General features: G+C 46.5%; 1 protein-coding gene across 1 annotated transcript in view; it reads right to left on the reverse strand.

Annotated features, from left to right (window-relative positions):
• The window catches only part of MDGA1 (MAM domain containing glycosylphosphatidylinositol anchor 1), a 210061-nt gene that overhangs the window by 114416 nt on the left and 70161 nt on the right, over positions 1 to 25484 (reverse strand). Inside the window, 5 exon segments of the mRNA XM_067565371.1 lie at positions 2589 to 2918; positions 3352 to 3621; positions 11809 to 11941; positions 15387 to 15583; positions 20293 to 20467. Coding sequence (XP_067421472.1) covers positions 2589 to 2918; positions 3352 to 3621; positions 11809 to 11941; positions 15387 to 15583; positions 20293 to 20467 — 1105 coding nt within the window.

A 25484-nucleotide genomic window follows, 5' to 3' on the forward strand; every position in this document is an offset into this window, starting at 1 on the left:
CAGACTGGCCACTATTTGCTCAATTTGCCCTCTGCCCATGAGAGAGCGCACTGTGATGATTTCACACCCCTACAGCACACAACTGCATTAAGAGCATATTTAAGATGGCTCCGGCCTCAGTCTCCTTCGGTAGCGACCCCTCTATGCAACAGAGAAGTTGAGTTTTCAATTTACAGGTCTCCTATGGGCTGTGGAATCTCATCAGATCCTCTCCTGTGTGGTGTGAAGAGAGCACTGCACCCCCGCCAGTCAGCACCGCCAGCAGACGCTCACCTGGCGAGAGACAATTTTCACCACAGGGAAAAACTGTAAATTGTATTTGGAGATTTTTTAATTAAAGCCATCTCTTCCGAGCCTCCCACTGGAGACGGCCATCTCAGCGAGTGGGGGGCTGTTTTGCTGGACAGGAACAGATGGTCAGTGAATGCAGAGCAGTTTCCACCTTGCTGCTTCAATACCATAGCTCTGGGGAAAATCTTAATGAGTTCAGACCAAACACAAAGGGGATCTTTATTGCTCCTTAAATGCACACAAAGGGCCACATGCCCCAGTGCAGGCAAATACCCTCTGCTGCCCAGTGTGTGCGGGGCAAGGGGGGTGATTCATCATGAAGGGAAGCAGGTGATGGTGCTGCTGCCTGCCCTCATTTGGGGTTCTGGCTGTGGACAGCAGCTTTAATTTCTCTGGTTTCAGAGGAGCCCAGCTGGCGGTGGCTGTTGATGGAATGCTCCGCATTGCCACATCCCTCAATCCCCCGACCGTGTTCTCTTCCCAGCCAACCCCCTATGCACTGTGCTGGCCCTTTCAGTTCCCCCTGGTGAAAGGGAGGTTGTTGCAACTTTGTGCCACCACAGCCACCTCCTTGCAGATTTTTTTTTTTAAACTCAAACCCTGTGCCAGCAGGTATTACCTAGCCCTTGTGGTGAGGACGGACTGTGTGATCTCACTGGCCTTTGCCATCTTACTCCGACAAGCTTATATACCACTGCATTCTACTAGCTACTGGTTTTTAGAGAAGTATGCTCTAGACTCCAGCCAGATCTGGCTTACATTCCCAGCTCTGCCACTGACTCATCATGGGATTTGGGGCAAGTCATGTCATTTTGTGCCTCAGTTTCCCCAGCTGTAAAAAGGAGAGAGTAGCATTCCCTTGCTTCCAGGGCTGTGAGGAATGAGTTAATGTCTTTGATGCTGAAAAGCCCCGAACACAGTAAATGCTCAGCATCCCATTACTTGGGAGCATTTGGGGGTGGAAGGGGGGGGGGGGGGGCTCCTTTTGGAACAGATTGCTAAGGATTTTTGCTGAGAGTAGGGAAGTTGTCAGAAAAACAAGAGCCAATTCCAACACTTTCTGCTAAGGGCACGGACAGAGCAGGGAGTCAGATCAGTCATGTACAGGACTGGGACCAGCGAAAGCTGGTAGACATCACTATGAATAAGGAAACTTTTGGGAGCAGTTTAGAAAAAAATCAGGGCAATCAGCTGACTTTGCTGAGTCTCACTCACCGTAGGTGCAGTGTGTAGCGTTGCTGTCAGTCACACCTGAGCAATTCCAGGGAAGACAGTGGGACTGCATGGGTGCATCCAAGCACACAGTCTGGCCTGATGTTTTGCTAGCACAACAGAAAGAGTCCTGGATCTGTGTGTTCCAGCTCTACAGAAACGACTGCTCCCATTGCAGCCAATAAGAGATTTTTGCTCCTGACTTTACCGGGATAAGGATGAGGCCCTTCATGAAGGGAAAAAAGGGCGAGATTTATAGTGTCTGGGCTCCTGCAGAAAGTCTTCAAGAAGTGCCCTGAGGATTAGGTGAGTTCAACAAGCATTAAAGCTGTTCATGGGACGATGGGATGTGACATGTGCACAGCTCCCACCGTATGCTGACACATGCCAGATTCTGCTAGCTCGGTCTTTGGAAGGATATCAGAAGGAGCATCTCTTTGCAGTCAAGCCAAAGAGGTGAAAGAAAAGTATCTCCTTCCCCACAATCACCAGCCTTGGAATGTTTGGTAAAATCTCATTCCCTCTCTGTTCCTTCATGATAATAAACCCTGGGCAGGGCTTCTTCACATCTCCTTCCAAGACTGGCTTGGGGTGGGCTGCATAATCAGACATCATCAGGCACGTTGTGCCCTGGGTCACTAGAAGCCTGAAGCTAACCTATTAAAACTCCATATTAAAAAGTAAGACAGTCGCTACTTTAGATCACACCTATCCCAGCTGGGTGACTGGGCACCCATGAGACATATCCACAGCCTCCAGCCCAGCACACCCTGGCCCCGGCATAAAACGTGACATGCTGAGTCTGCTCTTTTTGGTTTAGTCCAGCCTCCTCATCAGGAACATGAGAGGGGTTGTCTCAGGATCCTACAAGTCACACGGCACAGCTGTCAATGTTATTCACCCCTGCACCATTGCCATATCCCACGCTGAAGAAGAAACAAGAGCTCTTACGCTTGAAGACAACGCTCCTTTGAGGGCCTTCGAAAGCTCAGGCAGGAAAGAATATGTTGGCTTAGTGATTCTCATCTACATTATGCCCCCACCCCGACTCCCTCAAAGCCAAGGCCTCCACGGAAGAGACTCACCTGTTTCTGAAGAGATGTTCACCTCAACGCTGAGGTCGGGGATGGGGGCCCCCTGGAAGGATGCAATGCACATATACGTGCCATAGTCACTGAAGCGCAGGTCAATGATCTCCAGGCTGCTGGTCACCGGTGAGAGCTCGGGGTCATTTCTGGAAATGAGCAGTCGGTCTGAGACCCTGGCTGGTTTTCCATTCTTGTACCAGAAATAGACAACCTTCTCCTGGGGGACGGCATCCACATGGCACGAGAGCTTCAGGTCCTGCCCTAGTTGGATGCTCTCGCTCTCTTTGATCACGTCAGGGGTGATCTGGAAGGTGGCGTTCTTCATGGCTGGGATGAACACAGGGGCAAAGTCAGTTAGTGAAAATAAAATGCCCTCTGCCCACATGGGATACCCAAGTGAGACATCTACCCCTTGCCTGATGGCAGGCAATGGCTCCACACCCTCTGGGTCAAGGGGTTCCCCCTAGCCCTATGCCCAAATGAGATTCCCTTGTGAGGAACGGCCCCACACCCCCAAGGCGCTGCATATCAGGATCAGGGAGCTGTGGGAGGGCAGGACAGGAATAACTGTGGGTGCTGCAGGGCAGGAACAAGGTGCATCAGCAGAGCTGTAGGTGGGGAATCTTGCACAGCACCTTCTCCGGTCAGTGCTACCAGTCCCTTGCTGGTGTAGCACATTTACCCCCTATTTAAATGAACAATGACGTGCGTTGGGAACCCAGTATCTCTCCCTAAAAGCACATGCTGTGGAAGGACGTACATCGCACCAGCAGGTTCACTGTCTTCTTGGCTGGGTTCCCCACATTGTTGATGGCCGTGCAGTTGTAGTAGCCTGAATCTTCCATGCGCATCTCCCAGATGGTGAGGTTGCCCTCTTGAATAAGGCTGTTGTGAGGCATAGGGCTGGGGGAGTGAGACCACGTCACCTCAGGCAGTGGGTCGCCGCCCGTCAGGGAGCATTGCATAGTGACATTATCTCCAGGGTTCACCACCAGGGTCTCATTGACAGACAGCTTCAGAGTGGGTGGGGCTGGAAAAGAAAAATGGGAACACTAGTGAGCTCTGAGGAGTCTCCTACTAGCCTGGGCTTCACTTAATTCTGTATGAATGGAGAGACTTTCAGTTTGTTCTTGGAAAAGAGAGGGTCAGGCTGGGTGAGTGTGGGCTGTCCACCAGTTCATTACAAATACGATGTGAATGTGAATCTAGGGCCCCATCAACAATCCATCTCTTACCACGTCAGGGGCCTAGCTATAAGATCTACAGAGCAGAGCAAAGATCTGACGGAGACCCAAAACTGAGGCTACATCTGGACTGCAATAGCAAGGTGTCACCGCAGCTGGTTTAGACGGACCTCAGCTAGCTTGCATCTAGATAGCTCATGGCCCCAGAGCAGCAAAGTCACGGCAGAGCATGCTTCAGCATGCGCTAGCCCCATCAATAGTTACCCAGTGTCCCGGGCGGGCGTGTACAGCCCATGCTGCAGCTTCCCTGCTTCAGCGTCACTGCTCCAAGACCGAGCTAGTGAGATTAAAACTAGCTTGGGTAGGTCTACGCAAGTTGCAGTGACACCTTGTGATTGCAGCGTAGACATGCCCTGATCTAAGACCCTGATCGATCCAAGCTTTAGCCTAGCTTCAGGAGCATGGGTAGGTTCCCATCTGCACTGAGCATTGTAACAGGGTGTAAGCTAGGTGTTCTGACTCTGTTATAGTGGGAGGGCCCAATTCTCTACTCCAAATCAGAACTCTAGTATTTTACACCCATTTTGCACAGGTCTGATTGGCAACCCATAGAGACAAGCAGTGGAAAAATCAGGGCCAAAGGCTTGTTGATTTCAGCTTCCTGTTTGAGTAACTGTAGCTGCAGAGGGATATTACCAGCCAAGGTGACAGAGAAATGGAGGATCAATGCAGAGTTTATTTTCACAACCATGTTAACAAAATCTTCTGCACACAGATTAATTTATTTTGCTTATTCTGTATCAGTTCCCCCCGGTCTTTAAATGGGGCCTGCAGAAGCAGAGATGGAATAAAAGCGTAGCTACTTGCGCTGTGGCTCCTAGCTAAGTCTCTGCATACCCCCTGCTGAAATGTTGTGTAAGACACTGCAAGTATCCCTATTATGCCTCGTACAGAAACAGCACACAGAGGACTGAGTGGAAGGAGTGGTGGTGGGGAAAGATATGAAAATAAGAGATACGTTGAAATAGGTCATAGTAAGTTGCTGCCAACTCACCATGGGTGGGGGCTCAATGACTCATGGCCTGCTCCAAAGCCCACTGAAGTCAAAAGAAAGCTTTCCATAGATTTCAGTGAGCTTTGGATCAGTCTCTTGGCACTTAAGGCATGTTAGTGGAGAATACAGACAATTATTCTCACACTGTCCCAAAAGCAGATGTCCCTTTCACATGTAACAAGTTACCAAATAATCACCCGTCTGTTCAAACCAGAGATACTGGCATAGCCACTCCAACCCCAAGGTGTTAAAGGGACACATACATCCTGAATGGCAGACACATTCACACACGTTCTTACAAAGGCTCTCTCTTAACTGGATGAAGGGTTGGGTTAGTTAACACATGCTAGCTAAGCCTAACCTCAACGTTTTTCAAAATCTAGGCAAACGTGTTACCCTTCATGTACCCTAGTCAAAACATTGAGGTTAGGTCAGGCCTAATTAGCGTGTACTAAGTCCAACCATCCTTCCAGTCAAGACACTGGCAAAGGCGCTTTAATGGGTTTGGATAGCATGAAGACACATGGGCTGGCACAGTAGTCAGGAACAGGGCTGTGATTTGAGAGCGGCAGCCTGGCTGGATTTGCAGAAAAGGCTTTTCCTTGCAGAACAAGTGTGGCTGTTTCAGGGAGACCATCCTTTTTCAAAGCATTAACAGGAACCTTGTGCATATTGCACTTACAGAGAGGTAAGAAAGGAGCATCTTAAGTCTGTATCCAATAATACAGGACTAGATGCCAAACCTTTTTATTTGTTTGGCTTCTGTTCAGCAATAATCCAGATAAGAATTAGCAGAAATTTTGAATTTAAATTAGACAAATAAATTCTCTGCCCCTCTCCAGCAATGCACCACCAATAGTGCAGCAGGGCTCAACCATGATACTGGCACTTCCAATACCACCAGAATGGTGTCCTTAATTTAACACACAGATTTAGAGAGAGACCGAAGTTCAGACGCTGCTCTGAACTCTCTCTTAATCTTTCATCTCTGCATGACAGAGTCGGAAGTCTCATGAGAGCAGACCCTCATATCATGAGATTTCTGGCACTCCCTGCATCCAGTCTGGCAGCAACATCAAGAGAACCAGCCAAACACAGAAGGGCAGAAGTGCACGGGAAGAGGGTTCTTATTTCCGCCTGCACTGGCTTACTTGGTACAACTTTAAACGGCTGCAGGATTTCAGAAGCCGCTTGTGCCCTGCTGGGGACCAGTTCAAGGCAGTCCTGAGTGCAGCTCATTAAAACAGAAGAGCTCCAGAAGGGAGGAATGGGTCCCACTAGCTGCAAAGAAGGGCAAAGGGCTTCCTCCAAGTCAAGAGGCACAGCTGGGGGGGGGGAGGAAAGGAGGAAGAAGAGAACTACCTGGCATCTTTCACAAGCCAAAACCTACAGCTTGAGAGAGGGGAGCAAAGGGGGCTACAGAGCCTCCTGAGCCATATGGAGAGGTGCGGAATGGCTAAAGAAAGAGAAGGAGACCTCCTAATCCCCATGGTGGTTTGGGTTTGGATTCAGCTCTCATCAGACCAGTTCACCTATCCACAGTTAACAGTCTGAGAAAGCGCTTTGGAGCACATCTATATTAATAACACATCCCAAACAATCCACATCGTGAAACTCCACTCCATTTCACAGAGCAGACTCACGGAATAGAGAGCACTTTCCTTATCTTCCTTCTGACTGCTATGACCCTACTGGCTCAGCCCCAGGACATGGAAGAACAGAACTTGCCTGGATTATGAGTTCCCAAACAGTGGTACAGGTGCCACTGGTGGTACATGAGCTTGTTGAATATGGTACACTGTAAAAGGGTGGTCTGTCTCCTTTAAGGGGGAGTGGGGCCCAGGACCAGCCAAACTCTGTTTCATGATTTGGTCCCTTTAAGTCAACAGCTATTCAAGAATGGGGGCAAGTGCTAAGGAGGCAGGTGCCTCCTTAACATGCTAAAACCCAGATGTTAGGTGGCTCCCTGAAGCAGACGAAGGCAGCCAGGCTGGAGGGAAGAACTGCAGGGGAGCACTGAGTCAGGAGAGAGGCTCACCGGAATGAGAGCCAGAAGGGAGACTGGTGTGCTGGGAAAGCTTGCCTGAATCACAGCCCAGCCCCAGGAGGAGGGCTGCGGGGAGACCTGAAGCAAGGGGAAAAAGTGTGTTGAGTCCAAGGACCAAGGGAGGCTCCGTGGAGTGGGGCTGGAACCTGGATACTGGTGGGATGGAGAAGCCTGCTTGAATCATGGCACAGCACCATGGAGGAGGGCTGTGGAATCCCTTACAAAGGGGGCAAGAGCTGGGTCCAGGGACCAGGGCTGGAGGAAATCTGTATGAAAGGCTCTCTAGAGAGGCCAAGGGCTGCAGTGAGACTGGCAAAGTTCCCTAGTTCAGCAGGAACTGGAGGGGATCTGGGAACTTGAAGCATTGGAACAAGAGTGAATTAGAGCTGAAGCTACCTGATGCCCAGGTGAGGATCAGGGTCAATAGAGACAACCCCTTTTGGCTTCTGTTCAGCAATAATCCAGATAAGAATTAGCAGAAACTTTGAATTTAAATTAGACAAATTAACACATCAAGCCACTGATTTAGGTTAGCAGCATACCAAAATATATTAAGTCCTTTGACATCTGTTTCTTGTAAATTGAGTAACACAAAAAGACATCATAATTGATGCTTCCTTTTGATTCGCTGTCTACAAACCTGAGATTTTTTTTAAAATGCTATAATCTAACACTTTAGGCTTCCTGAGGCATTTATTTTACCAGGAGTCTAGAAATACTTAGAGCCTATTAAAGCCTAAAATAAATGTACACTAAAAGGAGAAATTTGCTCATGGTACTTCAAACATCAATTTTTAAAGAAGGTTGTACCTAAGCCAATAATGTCTGGGAACTACTGGTCTGGATCATTCATGATCCTATATCCCAACTACCAGCTGGTGCTAACCACTTTGGCTCATCACCTGGCTCTCTCCGTGGATCAGATACATGGTTCTACAAGCTTGGGGTACAACCCAGAGGCCTCCCCTTTCATGTCATGGCTGAACAGGCTGGGCTGCTTAAAAGTGCACGGGCAGCTCCTCCTCTTCTGGATGCCCAGGTTCTTGTATTTGGTCTCTTTGATTCCTGCCTTCCCCAGGAACAGATCTCAGAAGCTTTCCTCTGTATTCTCCATTTCATCTCAAGAAAGGCCCTTTAAATCCCCTTGTCAGCTCCGTCACTGGCTCCAGACAGAGCTCGGAAAGCCACAGTCGACAGCACAAAGGCTGAGAGTGCGTTTTAAGTAACGGCCATAATAATGCAAAATAAGACGTTGTTACATATTCATGAAGCTTGATTTAACAGCATCATTATTTCTGCCTTTCCTCTCCCCGGACTCTGCGTTAATGAGCTGTGCTGGATCTCTGAATTACAGCTCATACAAACAAGGCTGGGAGGGCTGCTCTCTCCTCAGTACAGGTGACAACTTAGCAGCATAACTATTGCCAGAAAGCTCAGAGCCCTCCAGCCTGGTGTCCTGTCTCTAGCATTGACCAATGTTCCCCTTGTCACATGCACGGGGAGCACCCAGCCAACTATGCAAGTGCTGTATATTTGGGAGCATGCAATCTTTTTTTGCCAGCCAGAACAATCAGTTTGAGGCACAGTTTGATTTCTTGGATTTCTCAGGGCCACAGCTGAAGGCCAGGTCCCTTGAGGGTCCCTCAACCTAGAGTTTTGGAAAATAAATATCAAATCCAGTGTATAGTAAGAAGAAAAATTGATTTGTGTATTTGCCAGTGGTGACTTTAGGTGCTGAGAGGGCTTCACAAATCAAAGGAGCCCCTTAGTAGGGTGGCCTGACTCATCCTGGATGGACAAACCCCACAAGCTATGCAGACACAACACAGACTGCAAGACCATCGGTAAGGCAGCTGCCGTAAGCCAAAAGACGTCTGGTCTAGGTCATCTGATGCTGAATAACAGTCACCTCCTCTGACACTCAGCTGGTCAGGGCTGGGAGTTGCCTCTCCTTGGCCAAGCTGATAGAAGATGCACTGAACTGGTCTTGGTTGGGAGTCACTCCCTCCCGCAGACCTGGAAGGAGGCAGAGATCAATTTGTTTGGGTTGGGGGGAGGGCAGGGAGGTAGAAGTGGCACATGAGTCAGGTCTCGTTCGGGTTCTGGTAAAGATTTTGGGCTATTCTTTTAGTTTACATGAACTTGTTTGCTCAGCCCTAACAGCTAGAATCCTGCTGAGTGAGGACATGTTCTGTGCAGGGTAAGTCAAAAAATGTGACCTCCTGGGCAGCTGCTGCCTCAGGGCAGCTTGTGTGTGTAACCAGGACAGAGGAGAGGAACCTGTGAAACCACCACCTGCACATCTTGAGGCAATGCAGATCCAGTTAGAAAGCATGAACCCAGGCCCAGCTCTGGGAGCTGAGATTGGTTCACCTCCTCCTCTAGTCAGCGGATGGAGGGTAACAATATGCAGCCATTGTTATGCAGGAGATGAATCTCATTTATTTGTAACCCGTGGCGATTCCTTTTGTTCTCAGCTCAGAAAACCTGCTGGCAGAGTCTGCTGTGGAGCGAGGGGACCATTAAAAACAAAGAGTCGCTTTCAATTCCCTTTGAAGTCCAATTTGCTGCAGTAAAACTGCAGGAGAATTAACTAGCTGGGCTGCTTAACTTTGCAGAAACCAGCGAAGAAAATGTCAGCCATTCCCCAATCAGCGCTGGATCCCAACACGTAAGCTGCAACAAATTGGACCTGACACAGGACTGGGATCTGCAGCCAGACCCACTGGGTCAGACTCAGAGCTCTAGAACCACAAAGCATCATCAACAGGGTGAGGAGGTGGCGGGAGCAGAAAACTCCTGCATGGTGAGGATGGACATACAGAACAGGAATCGAAACTGGTGCTGCAGACACTGGTGTTGCAACCATAACAAGATAACTTTCAAAGAACCAAGCCGGAAAAACAAAGTAGATTCCTAACCATCAGGGCCAAGCTCTGGACTCCCTGGCAAGGAGGACTAGAGATCTTCACCACAGACAGTCAGTAGCAAGGGGCCCCTGATGAATCCTGGGAGCCACTTTTATAGCCAAAGCAGACTGGCAAAGAAGCGGCAAACAAGCTGGGGAAAGAAGATTCTCTGGCCTGACCTGACCCATCAGTGATCACTTCCCCTCAAAGCTGCATACTATTTGGATCTATAAATATTTTAAAAGCTTGATTTCCACACACCTCTGTGCTCCCTGGGTTTTCTCTAGGTGCAGAAGCAAAGATGTCTTGAGTAAGGCTGTTCAGAATTCTGGACACAACCAATGCTATAAGGAAGTTACTAATGCATGAGCAGAAGAGGGGAGGAAGAGATTTATTCAAGATCAGAGAGAATTTTAAAAATTATTCACACATACAGAAAAGGACTTTATATTTATGTATGTATAAATATGCATATATATCTGTACATAGCAAGAGAGCTACATACAGCTACTGTATGGGCCAAATGCTGGCCTGGTGTAAGTGGCTAAGAAGTTGAGTAAATTTAGCCATGTAGGGCATATGTATTGGTATAGATCTGATCAGTTTGAAAACACTTCTTTCTTGTTCACTCAATAAAGGGGCTGAAACAAAAAGGATGCTTCCTTTGCATTTAGGTGGGGAGTGTGATTCTGAAGAGGAATTAGATTCTATAAATCTACAAACATATCATCTCAGAAGTCAGAGATAGAAAAGCTGTCTGAGGTCCCATTCCCCTTGACTAGAAAAGATTGTTTCTTATAATGAGTGCTCTGGTGTTCTGCCCAGCCTAGTCTAAAATGAAGCAAATGATGAGGCTTCTACCTTTTGAGAAATTACGCAGTTGCAGAGATCTCACTGGTAGGAGTATTTCCCCCTAATATTTAACCTAGGTTTTCCTTTTCGTAAGTTCTTTATTTAATTTTTTTGAACATAAAAACGTGTTCACTGTCTCAGCCCCTGGGCTCAGTTAGATCAATAAACATAATTTTCTACAGTATTAACTATTTCTCGTCAACAGTTGGCAACATCAAGAGTTCTGCCTTCATTGTACAGAGATGACACAAGGGATGTAAAGTGCTGTGTATTATATTAGAGCTAGGTGAATAATCCAAACAAGTACATTACACGACATTACTTCACATTACAGACATCAGTTCAGCCTCTTTTTTGATCATGGAATATCCTAAAGCAAAAAGCAATTTTCTCATATTTATTCATTATTTAAAAATATTTAACACTTCTTGCTTTTTGTTTTTTTTAAATCCATTAGTCGTGACCAGCTATCTGCAAGTATTTGATATACGATATTCAGCTGTTAATTAGTTGGGACTTCTCTGAATGATCCCATGATATTGTTTCTGTTCCTTGACTGGATGATAACGCAAGCATTCCTGTCATGAACATTTGTGCAGGTGGTTGTGAAATTCATTTTGCTATCTGCTTTCCACTGACATCCGTGCCAGTAAAACTGGATGGCTTGAATGCTTTCGGAAAGCAGCCGCAAGAGGGGTGTGAACCAGGGTGGAGCAAAGTCATCCAAAAATTGTATGAAGTATTTGTGGAAAAATGTGTGTGCAGCGTTTTCCCAGGTATCAACTGTGCAAAAAAGCAATCAGGAAAGTTGCTTTTATTTTTGTAAAAAGTTGGCTATTTAAAAAACTATGTAGTTCCCTCAACACTCAAATAAAGACTGTTCTAGTGATATCCCACCAGCCATGGCAGCTGCAGCAGCCATGCTGAGAGCTGACAGGAATTCAAAAGACTGCAGGACACATCCTGCTCCATCTCTTTATTTGGTTCAGGTTAAGTTTCTGTATTATGGACTTACTTGATCCCATGCCTACTGAAGTCAGGGGGAGTCTATCCACTAACTTTAATAGGTATTGGATTGGGTCCTACTTCACCAGACCCTGGAAGGATGACAGATGTTCAGCAAGCAAGAGGTGCTCAGGGCTACAAGGCATTTCTGTTGCTGCTCTCTTACCTGTTGTGTTAGTGAGCTGGAAAGTGATTGACTTGTCAGGGATGCCGCAGACATTTCGGACGGACACCTGACACGTGTAACTGGCATAATCCTGCGGCCTCAGATTTTTCAACTTCAGAACTTTGGTTTCACCCTGGGAGTTGGGAAGGAAGTGGAACAGAGTAACAGAATGACAGATGTACAATGAACAGCTTTCAGCTGCAAATCTGTGACCTGATTCTTAGAAGTGCTGATCGATGGGAGTTGTAAGGGCTCAGGAACTCTCTGGATCAGCCCCTCACTCCTTTGTAAAAGAAGCAATAAAATGTTCATGGTGATAATTTTAAAAAAATACTAGTAACTCTCTAAATAAATAAAATAAAATAAATAAATAAATACAATCAGCAGCATGACCATGTAGCCTGGAAGCGTTACTGAGCAGTTTTATAAATAATCTCTTGTCAATTGCTGTCAGGATCATCTTGCAGGACTGAACGGATCTGAGCTACTTACAGCTAGATTCTGATCTCACACTGGATTATCCAGCAGAAGCGCTGGTCAGTAGAGTCACAATGTCATAAAAGCAGAGTAAGCAAGATCAGATTCTGGCCCTTAGATTTTAATATCTGGCTAAATACAGCATGTTTAACAGTTAAACTGTAAAAATTTGCCATAAAGGAAAAAGTGTAATTTAGAGAACTATTCAAAGAAATGATCAAACCTTTGCTCAAGATTCTAATCTCATTTACACTGGTATAAATCCAGAGTAATGACACTGTTTTTAATACAGGTACCCTGGATTTTGTATACATGTGTAACTAAAATCAGATTCTAGTCCTGTCAGTTATTAGCACACAGCAGAACCAGAATACCTCTGTTAAATTCACATTATATGGGTTGTGCATATTTACATTTACGGGACACAATTATGGGAAGTTCTGAGATGCACCACATGGTTTTTACCCTCTGTAACTCATACACCTTTATATGACAGTTTGCCTTTGTCCTTTTATCTGTGCAAGTCTCTTTTTACAGATTTTTTTAAATAAAAATCTGTAAACGTAAAAAATATCAGCTTGACAAATCCTCCCCAGAGGACTTCATGGGACAGGACACAAACATTAATATACAATGAACTTGTAGTATCCGACCTGGGTGAATTAGAAGACAAATTCCTAGGAGACCAATACCCACATGAAAAACACCTCCCTGGAGATCTGTTGCTATGCTGCATGAACAAGGGCATTTACAATGTGCATGTCAACTAGTGATTTACACATGGTTCATATGCAACCAGTTTATTGATCAGTAGACGTAAGGTCGGGTAAACGTGTATAAACCTAGACTGTAAATCATTTTACAAAAGCATAAACTGTTAAGCTTTTAGCTCATTTGTTAAATGTCAACCATCTAAACCTTATTCTGACACCAGTATATCTGGCCTGACTGGCTGAAAATACAACAGTACAAGTGTAACTGAACTGTGATTTGTTAAACATGAGGCTTCTGAGTTATGAGACAGAATCTGCTCTCACGCCAGTTTTATATCAATGTAACTTCGTAAACTTCGACTTCTGGCTTAAACCAGAGGAAAGGAGAGGAGATTCAGGGCACGTCTGCATAAACAGGACAATCATACACCACTTTCTGTCTAGCTGGCATATGAAAGAACGACCCATCCTGGCAGCGACGTCTCTTGACAGGAACCCACAGGCATTCTGCTGATGCAACACAGAAGAGAATTTCTTTGAGCTGCACTATTTATGTTGAGGATGCTATTACACAGCTTAAGATCTCACCATTAGCCAGTTTCTTCTGATATTCAGCCTCAGACTCCCTGAAAAGGGAAAGCTGGAGGAGGTGGTGATGTTCTAAGGCCTGAAATTTCCTTACTAGACATTGACAGCACTGGACTAGATAGAAATTCTCCTCTGGGCCGAAACAGCAGCACTGACCTACAGAATTCTTTTTTTTAGTTTAAATCTATCACAGTCCCACAGTGCTCCCGCCCCTCCCCTCCATCTTTCTCTCTCAGTTTTTTTTCTGACTGTCCATTTCCACTGTATGCAGGGAAGGCTTGTTTCAATAAACTGTGAACAACACCTTAATAACTGAGAGGTTGCCTGGAGCATGCTCAAAAATAAAAAAATAACATAAAACAAAACAAAACAAAACCTGGCCAGAATCTGCTCAGGGCCCAGTTGCAGGGGCTTGAGTTAGCCATAGATGTGTGGGATGAAACAGCCCTCTCAAGAACCACCCTTTCGCCTTTCCCCTCATCATTGCCTCATTGTGTCGTTCTGCCTCATTAACCAACCTCAGCAGTGTCAGCAAGGCTGAGGGGCACTGAAATCCAGAAGAGAATTCAGGGCATCATTTCCCAGAATGCTTTGGAAAGCAGACTACCCAACAGCATTCCCCTCCACCACCAGCACCAGTGGGCTATAGTTGCTGAGACGAAAAAGATTAGGACTGGAGGGGGTGGTGAGTGTGTGGATGGGGGAGGAAACAAGCATGAGAAAGCTTGATGATTTTGAGCTGCACATTAAGGTGGGAGTGTGTATGGTAAGGAGAGTGGAAGAGAGACACAGACAGACAGGAAGAGTACATGTATATTTGGGCTGCATGTGCTGCCATTTGGAAAAGCTCTTCGTTATTAACCGTGTCAGTTCCAGCAATTTCAAACATCCATGCATATTCCCAAACAAGAAACACTCTTCATAACAGGAAGCCTATGGTATCCAATCAGGAACAGAAACAGTGCATGTGATTTAGGAAACCAATCACATGGCACACTCAGTGAATCATCTCAGCCATTCGAAGTAGTTTCCACAAACTATTCCTTTAATATTATGAGTAACTGACACAAACAGGATAATCATGGCCTGCTCACAGGCAGTTTGCAAGAGGGAAAAAAGGGCTAATCTGCTGGTTGTGAACAGTGCATGCAGCTCTAGGAGTGACCCTGAGGAGCAGAGAAGGGGTCTTGCCATCAGCCTGCATGTAGCAACGGGAGGTGCAGCTGAAGAGATGGGAGGACAGGGGAACGGCACTGGGGGCCTATGGGCTGAACTCCATTTGTCTCTGTAAAGAACATAACCAAACAGAATAACCTGGCCTGGATTCCTGAGATTTCCTGTGTAGTCATCCCTGGCTCCATCCCCAAAGAGGTCGCAATGCCCCTTGCCCACAGGCATCATTCTGATGATGGGACAAGAAATTCCCAGTTACGATCCTCCCTCATGCTCCACTCCTCTCCCTTTGTCTACACCAAGCCCTGCATGCAGAGGAGCTCTCTTGACCTACCACTGATCTCTGTTTTGGGAATGCTCTTTGCAATCCATACTTCTCCCACCACCCTCTCCTCAGCATATGTAACAAGCCAAGCAAGGAGAGCAAAGCATCACCCACAGGCAATAAACTCTTCAGGGACCCAGGATTATTGGGGAACTGTGGTGAGTGCCAGGAGGAGAACATTTCCTCTCCTGCATCCCCTTCAGGTATGGAGGGATGGACTCATGATGATCTTCAGGCCCTGGTGAATGATCTGCCAACAGAAGCCAGTGGTGAGGTTAGGTGGTGGGTGATGTCTCTCTCACCTGTGTGTAGAGTGGCTCATAGATGTCCACTCCGTTATCCTGGCTATGGGAGAGTGTCTCAGCACCCCGTTTCCAGATGAAGCGAGCAGGTGGGTTAGAGTTGACTGTGCATCGGAGGAAGACCGTCTTCTCTTGGTAGAAGCTGCCACGTACATCACTGATGGTCTGGTGGACGGTGAGAATGGGCTCATCTAGATCTGGAAGGGAGGGATGGAGTTCTGCAGGGGCCATTAGCAAGGCTTAGGCCAGGGCACCCGCAGACTGTTTAGCAGACAAAATTCCAAGAGGGAGGAAAAGAGGGGAGACCCCCGCCCCTCCACACACGGAGTCAGCCAATGAAAACACTAAGCTAGAAGTTGACCTAATTGAAAACAATCCAACTGGCACCCGAAGGGAATTGATGGGAAAAAAATCAATCTTCTCCAGCTCACTCCACAACATTCCAGGAGCAGGAAATAAGTTCTGATTTGCAGCCTTCAGCTGGCAGTAAGATGAACTGATTGGCTATCTGGCCAGACTCCAATGGCATCATTCATGCTCGCAGATCACCTGCCCCCTGATCTCATTCCCCTGTTCTAACTGAGGGACAAAAGGGCTCTGAAGCCCAGGACCTCTCCTCCCACACCCCTGTTCCCTTCTGCTCCCACCCTCCACTTCAGTGGTCTCTGTCCCTGAATGGTGAGGGATTTCCTTCGGGAAGCCCTTCTCCTGGAGATGGCCAGATAATGCAAAAAAACCTGAAAAACTCTAAAGCGGAAGAGAAAATGGGAACAACAGAAAGATGGAGATTCATCTCACGGACAGGAAAGAGTCTGATGGGATGTCAACCATGGGAAGTAAACACACAGGAACATCTGGATACAACCTCTCCTGTCCCTTTAAAAGTGTACTCCCAGCCCCTTTGCCCTATTCAAATGTTAACAGATCCTCTCTCTCCTCCACCATTCTCTGCTCACCTTATTGAAAAAAAAGCACTGTAAATATCTGCTTCCCCCTGCCCCAAAACTATCTATTAGACTGTCTCCTTCTCTTTCCCCTCCCTAGAAAAATTGCCCTTCCCAAGTTCTCTCTCACTTCCCCCGCAACAAAATCATGATAGTCCCGGCCCTCTCAGGGATGGGATTAACTTTAATTTGAGAGGATATGAAAAAGAGTCCCACAGAGAGCCCCATTTATTGTGCTTGCCATGCCTGTCCAGCAGTGGCAGGCTTCCCCCACTGCAACCTTCCTGCTAGAATGGGGCTTCTCTAACTGTGCCCCTGTGCCGCAGAATTCAGCATTTTAAGAGCGCACACTGTAAGGGGCTGGTGTGGGAGCAGGAAGGGTCTACCTCAGACAAAGGAGTTCCCAAACTCAAACAGCTGGAGAACCCCTGGACTGGAACATCAGACAGCATCGTTGTTGAGATTAATTTACATTCAGGCCCCATTTAAAGTTCTACTAATTAGGAGAGATGGGGCCAAGCTGGACCCCTGAATGTGAAATCTTCCCCAACCCTTCTCACACACACCTCCTACCTTTTGAGGGGAGGTGGCCACTGAGCTCAGTGGAGCAACTTTGGATATCCACCCATTACCAAGATGAGAATCAGGCTCCAACTTGACTGTGAATTCTACAGCTGAGGTAACTATCGGGTAAAACTCATGCACATTACATTCATTTATGCCTCCTTGTGATCCCCAGTGCCCATGCAGGGAAAGGATGCATTCCCATCACTCCCTGTTCTTACCTGTCACTGGATTTTAAAATCTTGGTTCAGATGTTTGCAAGTTTGGAAATCTGGCTACAGGAAAAAAGATGAATCGCTGTTAATGCGCTCTCTGAATAGCATGCCTTCCCCACAGAGATGTGTGCATGGACCAGTCTATTTACATATTTTAATGAGGTGTGTGTTTTGAAGACAGCATTTATAATGGGAGCCAAGATATGCTAGCCTGACAACACCAGGGCTCAGAGACATGAGCAGAACTGTTAGCTGAATGAGCTGAATGTTGACAAGACAGAAAGAGATAGAAGACAGACAGACACACACACGGAGAGAAGAGACCCTTCTGTATACGTGTTGTTAACAGAAAAGCTAACTGAATTTTATACTACCCGTCCCCTTCATCCATGACCTTGGGCAGAGCCTACCACTACCCCACTCCTCCATTTCCTTCCTTTATCCCTCAAGACATTAGAGGACTTGAGTTACAGCTACCACCCCCCCAGCCTGCTAATGCTTAGTCAGCTGGAAGCAAGAGGGTGACTATTCCTCCAATCCCTTGGGACAGAGCGCACTGTCTCCCCAGAACTCCCACCCCTGCCCATTTGGGCTCTCCCTATGGTAGTGCAGAGTGCTAACCGCTATGGTAAACCCAAACTATCTTCCTTTTTATTCCTAGATTTCCTCCTTCAACCCCTCTTTTAATAGCTCTCAGCCCTTGGCCCAGTCCTCATGAGAGAAGCTACAAGGAGAGACACACACATCTCTGGTGTATAGTAACTCCACAGAAGTCAAGGAAGTTGCACCAAGGATACATTTAGCCCAAGGCTGCCACTTGCCCAGTGACTTAACCACATGGAACGCTTCAGTAACAGCATCTCCCTCTTTCCATCCATCTTCCCTTTCTCCAACTTGGAACCGCTCCAAGCAGCGGCATCCCTGCCTAGTGCAGCCTGAGTTACGAACTTTCTGCTGGCAACTGCAGCTTCCTAGATCGCCTTGCCCAGCTGACTGGTTGGCAGCAGTTGAAACTCAGCTGCACACTGTCTTGCTTTCTCCTCAAAGGAAGGCTTACTTCAATGAAAGTCAAAGGAGAGGTAGCTCTGGAAATAGAGATCTGGATGCATAAATGACAACCTAAAACCTTGCACCCGAAAGACTCGGCCTCTTTAGGGCTTCAGTCTCCAAGTCAGTTTGGAGCCTCCTTCTCTTGGAAATAAATTGCCCTCAGGACCAGGATGGGCACAAACTAAGCCTGGCCAAATTCATCCCTGGTGCAACTCCCTGCCTTCAGGAGAGTGACACTAAGGATGGATCTGGCCCATATGGATCTGTGCTTGTGTTTTGCTTTTCCAAAAAGCAAATTGATCTTGACCCAAGAGAGACTAACACCTCCCCCCCCCCAGACTTTCCCAAACTAGGGCAGAGAGCAGCTGCCTTTCAACTGTGGCCCACGGCACTGGGATCACTCATTGCAGGTTACTGAACCATCTGCATGCGCCTAACGGAGCTCCACAGGCAATCTGCAGTACATCCTACTGTATGTTCCCGAGGGCATCCGTGAGTACTGGGGCTGGCCACCAAGGATACAAAATCTAAGGGCAGCATGGAGACGAAGGGGACTATTTATTTCTGATTATGTATTAGACAGAGGGAAAGAAAAGGTATGGTTTCAAATTCTGGCTCAGCCAGCTACTGGCTGGCCCTGGTGATCCCTCAACCAACCACCCTAGGTCTTTCCTAACTGCTCCCTTGTATGTATAGCAAATACTGAAAGAAAACAGACTCTTCTCCCAGAAAACAAGCAAACAGAAAAGAGATGCAGTACCAAGTCCATGTGCAGAGTAGATGTTAGTATCAGAAAGCCCTTGGCCACCCCATTGGCCCCACAGTTCTACAGGTCAGAGATGCATGAGGAACCACAGGACTCTACATCACCCTACTTACAAACTGCACCCCAGATGCAAAGGGAACTCCCACAATGCTCATAACAAGAGATTTTACTCACAATCCCGTTCCTAAGGACACGGAGCCCTGACAAGCTGCCATGCCATGGATTGAGAAAACCAAGTTCCCTTTGCAGGGAAGCAATTAAATGCCGGAACTATAGACATGAAAGGGGAAGGGTGGACAAACCAAGAGCTCCTAGATGGTCTGGGAACTCCTCAGAGCAAAGGCAGCTAGAATCCATGGAGAAACAGTGACCCCATCTGTGGCAACATTAGCTGCAGAAGGGGTTACATGTGTCCCCTGCCTAAGTAGTAGGATGGTACTTACTCAACACTGTCCCAGTAGGGTAAAGCAATGGGGTGAGATGAGAGAGGAAGAGAGAAACTCAGACCAAGGCAGAAGGCAAACCTGCCCAAGCTACAAAATACAATTCTGGATCCTGACTCTCCCAAAGTTTGGGGGTGCTAAGATCCTGCAGACCCATCTCTAATTTAAACCTTTAATGAAATATGATTAACTAGAGCCACAGAACTGAGGCCAGCGAGGACCTTGGTTTGGTGCCACCAAGATCTGAAGGGAACTGCATCAGTTGATGGCCTCGGGAAATGAGCAGAATTCCCACCGCAGCTTGACAGCAATCTGTGCTGTATTGTGCCCACCTGTTCTCCCCAAAGCAGAAAGTGTCTGCCTAGTGAAGTTCCCTCAAAATTGTGCTGAGTTCCAGGTCTTTGATCTCATCCACAGCAGGGTACCCAACAACAGCACAATCCCATTCTAACCTTCCTCACATCTGGCCACAACAGCTCACGTATAAATGTTGCCCCGACAACAGTACTTCAGATGAGGCACAGTGGGAATCAGTCAATGGTTTCTGGGATGCTCCAGATATCTGAGGTAGTTCCAGTTTGGAGTGGAGAGCAAGTCAATGTCAAAAAGGAGAAAAAGGAAAGGGAACAGAAGTAATTCACAAACACCCCCACCACTCCAGACAACCACTGGGAACTCCTAGTGAAGGGACTGAGACTGGTCTATAGGCTGAGAGTGACTGGCTTAGGCAGACAAAGTCATTCTGCTCCACAAAGGGTCTAACATCACAGGGCAAAGTGAATTCTGGAGGTACCACATTGGTCCCTTTGTCCCTAAGGGGGTGTCCATGGTTCTAGGTGAATGTAGAGTCCTGCTGGTCACACAATTAGTTACAGACACACAATAGAGCTGTGGGATGCTCTGGGCTGCCGCTAAACGACTTACACTGCACATCTACTCGAATGGACTTGATGGCAGGGACCCCAACCCCATTCTCTGCTTTACAGTAATAGCGGCCTCCCTGCAGCCTCTGAATCTTCTCAATCCGAAGGGTCTCATTAAATACTGATGTCTCCTGGAATTTGTCCGAGGCACTGCCAGCAGTTTTGGTCCACCTCACCTGCAGGAGAGGAATATGAGAGAGAAAGAGAGAGAGAGAGGCGGCAAACACAGCAAAAGGCCACACAGATAGACGCAAAGCAGTGGACAGTTCTAAAATCTCAGATTTCAGCAGCACTCACCTTCGTGCCCCTCATCTGAGAAGGCAGCATTCACCACCATCTACCCCCAGTCAGGCACAGCCATGTTAACTGGAGCCTAGGCACATAGAACTTATGGCAAATCTCCAAAACACAAAGACCTCATAATAATGGGGGACTTTCACTACCCAGACATCTGTGGGAAAAGTAAGACAGTAACTTCCTGGAATGTACTGGGGACAACTATTTGTTTCAGAAAGTGGAGGATGTAACCCGGGGGACAGCCAATTTAGACTTGCTTCACACTAACAGGGAAGAATGGGTTGGGAACCTGAAGGTGGAAGGCAATTTGAGTGCAAGTGATCATGGAATGGCTGATTTCACGACTCTAATAAAAGCAAGGCGTGAAACCGGCAGAATAAGGACAATGGACTTCCAAAAAAAGCAGTTTTTAAACCAACTCAAAGAACTGGTAGGTAAGGTCCCCTGGGCAGAAAAATCTAAGGGATAAAGGAGTTCAGGAGAGCTAGCAGTTTCTCAAGGAGACAATATTAAAGGCACAACTGCAAACTATTCTGACGAGAAGGAAAGATAGGAAGAATAGCAGGAAGCCAATACGGCTCCAGCAGGACCCCTTTAATTACCTGAAAAATAAAAAAAAAAGGAATCCTATAAAAAGTGGAAACAGATAAATTGCGAAGGAGAAATACAAAAGGACAATGCAAGCAGGTAGGGACAAAATCAGAAAGGCTTGTCTACACTTGTAATGCTGCAGCTGTGCCACTGTAGCAGCATGGCTGTAGCAATTCAGTGTAGACTATATCTAATTCTTCTACGGAAGTAGCACCTTCTACACCGGGGGTTAGTTCAGCTTCACCATGTCGCTCAGGAATGTGGATTTTTCATCCTAACTTTTTAGTACAGACCAGGCCTCAAGCACAAAATGAGTTACACCTAGGAAGGGGCATAACAAGGCAATATGAAGTGGTTCTTTAAATACATTAAGAGCAAGAGAAAGATTAAGGAAAGCATAGGCCCTCTACTGTGCAGGGAAGAAGAGCTAATAACCGATGACATCAAGAAGCCTGAGGTGTTTAATGCCTATTTTGCTTCAGTTTTCACTAAGGTGGTTAATGGTAACCAGTTACTCAAACCAAACAAGGGGAAAGGAACACAAACCAAAAACAGGGAACAAACAGATTAAAGAATATTAAGATAAGTCAGAAGTATTCAAGTATTAGAAGTATTCAAGTCAGTATCAGCAATTTACAGAAGTATGGGTTAGATGAATGGACTATAAGGTGGATAGAGTGCTGGCTAGATCATCAGGCTAAACGGATAGTGATCAATGGCTCCATGTCTAGTTGGCAGCTGGTGACAAGCGGAGCACCCAGGGGTCAGTGCTGAGGCCGGTTTTGTTCAACATCTTGATTAATGATCTGGAGGATGGGGTGCATTGCACCCTCAGCAAGTTTGCAGATGACACTAAACTAGGGGGAGTGGTAGATACATTGGAGAATAGGGATAGGATACAGAGTGACTTAGACAAATTGGAGGATTGGGCCAAAAAAAATCTGATGCGGTTCAACAAGGACAAGTGCAAAGTCCTGTCCTTAGGACAGAAGCATCCCATGCACAGCTACAGACTGGGGACCGACTGGCTAGGCAGCAGTTCTGCAGAAAAGGAACTGGGGGTTACAGTGGACAAGAAGCTGAATATGAGTCAACAATGTGTCCTTCTTGCCAAGAAGGCTAATGGCACATTGGGCTGCATTAGTAGGACCATTGCCAGCAGATCGAGGGAAATGATTATTCCCCTGTATTCGGCACTGGTGAGGTCACATCTGGAGTATTGTGTCCAGTTTTGGGCCCCCCACTACAGAAAGGATGTGGATAAATTGGAGAGATTCCATCAGAGGGCAACAAAAATGATTAGGGGGCAGGAGGGGCCTTGGTTAGTCTGCAAAAGAGAAGAATGAGGGGGGATTTGATAGCGGTCTTCAACTACCTGAAAGGAGGTTCCAGGGAGGATGGAGCTAGGCTGTTCTCAGTGGTAGTAGATGACAGAACAAGGAGTAATAGTCTCAAGTTGCAGAGGGAGAGGTCTAGGTTGGATATTAGGAGAAACTTTTTCACTGGGAGGGTAGTGAAGCACTGGAATGCGTTAGATGGAGGTGGTGGAATCTCCATAGTAGGGAGGTAGTGGAATCTCCATTCTTATTGGTTTTTAAAGTGCAATTTGACAAAGTTCTGGCTTGGATGATTTAGTTGGAGTTGATCCTGCTTTGAGCAGGGGATTGGATTAGATGACTTCCTGAGGTTCCTTCCAACCCTAACCTTCTATGATTCTAAGTTGACAGGGCCTGATGAAATTGATCTTAAGGTACTTAAGGGAAAAGCTGAAGCAATCTCAGAACTGTTAGCAATGATTTTTAAGAACTCATGGGGCATAAGTGAATCCCAAAGGACTGAAGAAGAGCAAACATAGTTCCTCTTTTTAAAGATAGGTACTAAGGGGACCAGAGGAATTATAAACCAGTCAGACTAACTTCTATACCAGGAAAGTTAATGAAACAAATTATTAAACAATCAATTTATAAACAACTCGAGGCTAAGAGGGTTATAAAGAATAGCCAGCATAGCTATGTAAAGAACAAATCATGCCAAACCAACCTAATTTCCTTCTTTGACAGGGTTACTGGCCTAGTGGTTGGGAGAAAGCAGTAGACATGGTATATCTTGATGTTAGTGAGGCTTTCAACACAGTCCCACACGACATTTTGATAAGCAAACTAGGGAAATGTCTAAATGAAACTACTGTAAGGCTGGTGCACAACTGGTTGGAAGACCATATGCAAAGAGTAGTTATCAGTGGTTTACTGTTAAACTGGGAGGGTGTATCTATTGATGTATTGAAGGGGTCAGTCCTGGTCCAAATAATATTCAATATTTTCATTAAATTACTTGAATGATGGAGTGGAGAGTATTCTTATATAATTTGAGGATGAAAGCTGGGCGGGGTTGCAAGCATTTTCGAGGACAGGAATAGAATTTAAAATGAGCTGGACAAAGTAAAGAATTGGTCAGAATTCAACAAGATGAGACTTGGAAAAGATAAATACAAAGTACCATATCAAGGAAGGAAAAAAAAATCAAATGCACAGCTACAAAATGGGGAGTAGCTGGCTAGGTAGTAGTACTGCTGAAAAGGATCTGGGGGTTATAGTGGATCACAAATTGAATATATGAATTAATGTGATGCAGTTGAAAAAAAAAAAGGCTTTTATTCTGAGATGCAGTAACAGCAGGGTTGCATGGAAGACATAGGAGGTAATTATTTTACTCTGCTTGGCACTGGTGAGGCCTTAGCTCGTGTACTGTGTCCTATTCTGCGTGCCACACTTTAGGAAAGGGTGAGGAAAAATTGGAGTAAGTCCAGAGGATAGCAACAAAAGAGTGTGTGTGTGTGAGTGTGAGTGTGAGTGTGAGTGTGAGTGTGAGTGTGAGTGTGAGTGTGAGTGTGAGTGTGAGAGAGAGGACCTATGAGGAAAGGTTAACAAACTAAGCATATTTAGTCTTGGGAAAAGACGACTCACAAGGGACCTGATAACAGTCTTGAAACATGTTAAGGGCTGTTATAAAGAGGACAGTGATCAATTGTTCTCCATGTCTACAGAAGGTAGGACAAGAAGTAATGGGATCTGCAGCCCGAAGATTTAGGTTAGACATTAGGAAAAGCTTTCTAACTACAATGGTAGTAAGGCTCTGGACTAGGCTTCCAAGGGAGGTTGTGAAACCACCATCATTGGTTTTTAAAAATAGGTTAGACAAACACCTGTCGGAGATGTTTTAGGTTTACTTGGCCCTGCCTCAGCACCGGGGGATAGGCATGATGACCTCTCGAGGTCCCTTCCAGCCTTACATTTCTGTAATTCTACGAATGGGGATATTTAATGTTTGGCTTCCAAGGTGAGAGAATTATCCTGCTGTCTCCCTCTCTGGAGGGAGCCCGATCATATGTTATTTTTGTAAGACTCTCTTTTGTTGTAAACACACTTGAAAGAAAGAAAAAGAGCCTTGCAGTATTCAAACTATTTTACATTTTTTGTCCTTTTTTTACGTTTCATCTTAGCACACCACCTGTGGATTTGTATGTCACTTCTTACTACATGTCGTTTCACAATGAACGGCAGGGCTGGAGAAAGGTGCCCCTCCTGACTGAAGTCCGATCTTAGATCCCATGAAAAGGCACAGCACAGGTAGCAGCAGTGCAAGCTTCCCCCTAAGCGCAACCCACAGAGCGTGAAAGGAGGTCATGGCCCATTTTCTCCTTGGCCGCTCAGACTCCTTTGTTGGCTGTCTCCACAGCTACGCTGCCGTCAGAGGTGTGACTACAGCCCGGTAGACATACCTGCATTAGCTTTCATCTCGCTAGCTTGAACAACAATGGCAGTGAAGGCATGGAAGCACAAGCTGTACAAGTCCACCCGGGACTCTGGGTTTGTACTTGAACAGCTAGCCTGAGCTGCCACCCGTGCTGCTGCAGATTCATTGCTATTGCTTTTCGAGCTAGCTAGATCAAAGTGAGGTAGGATACGTCTACACACGCCGTAGTCACACTGTTGACTGCAGTGCAGACATACCTGAAGTACCAATTGCTACGGTGCTTTCTGGCAACGTGGACCCCTATCCCCTAGCAGCTGGGTTGAGAGCCACCAGATTATTTTGCGCTGAACGCAAAGCAGGCGATAAAAGGATATTCATTCACTATGGACCTCAGGCTAGACAGAGCCGCTGCCCTGGAAGGGAGTAGGCACCGTGGTCCGTGCACAAAGCCAGCTGACATGGGCCTGAACTGGAGCCATTGCTTTAGAGATGGCAAGGTTCTACAGCCCATTCCCCTTCTGGGCAGATTTGCTCAGCTAATGGCTGTCTGTG

The sequence above is a fragment of the Emydura macquarii genome, unplaced genomic scaffold (assembly GCF_026122565.2).
Source record: "Emydura macquarii macquarii isolate MOO-44397 ecotype Brisbane River unplaced genomic scaffold, CSIRO-AGI_Emac_v2 contig_2676, whole genome shotgun sequence".
Taxonomy (NCBI): Eukaryota; Metazoa; Chordata; order Testudines; family Chelidae; genus Emydura; species Emydura macquarii.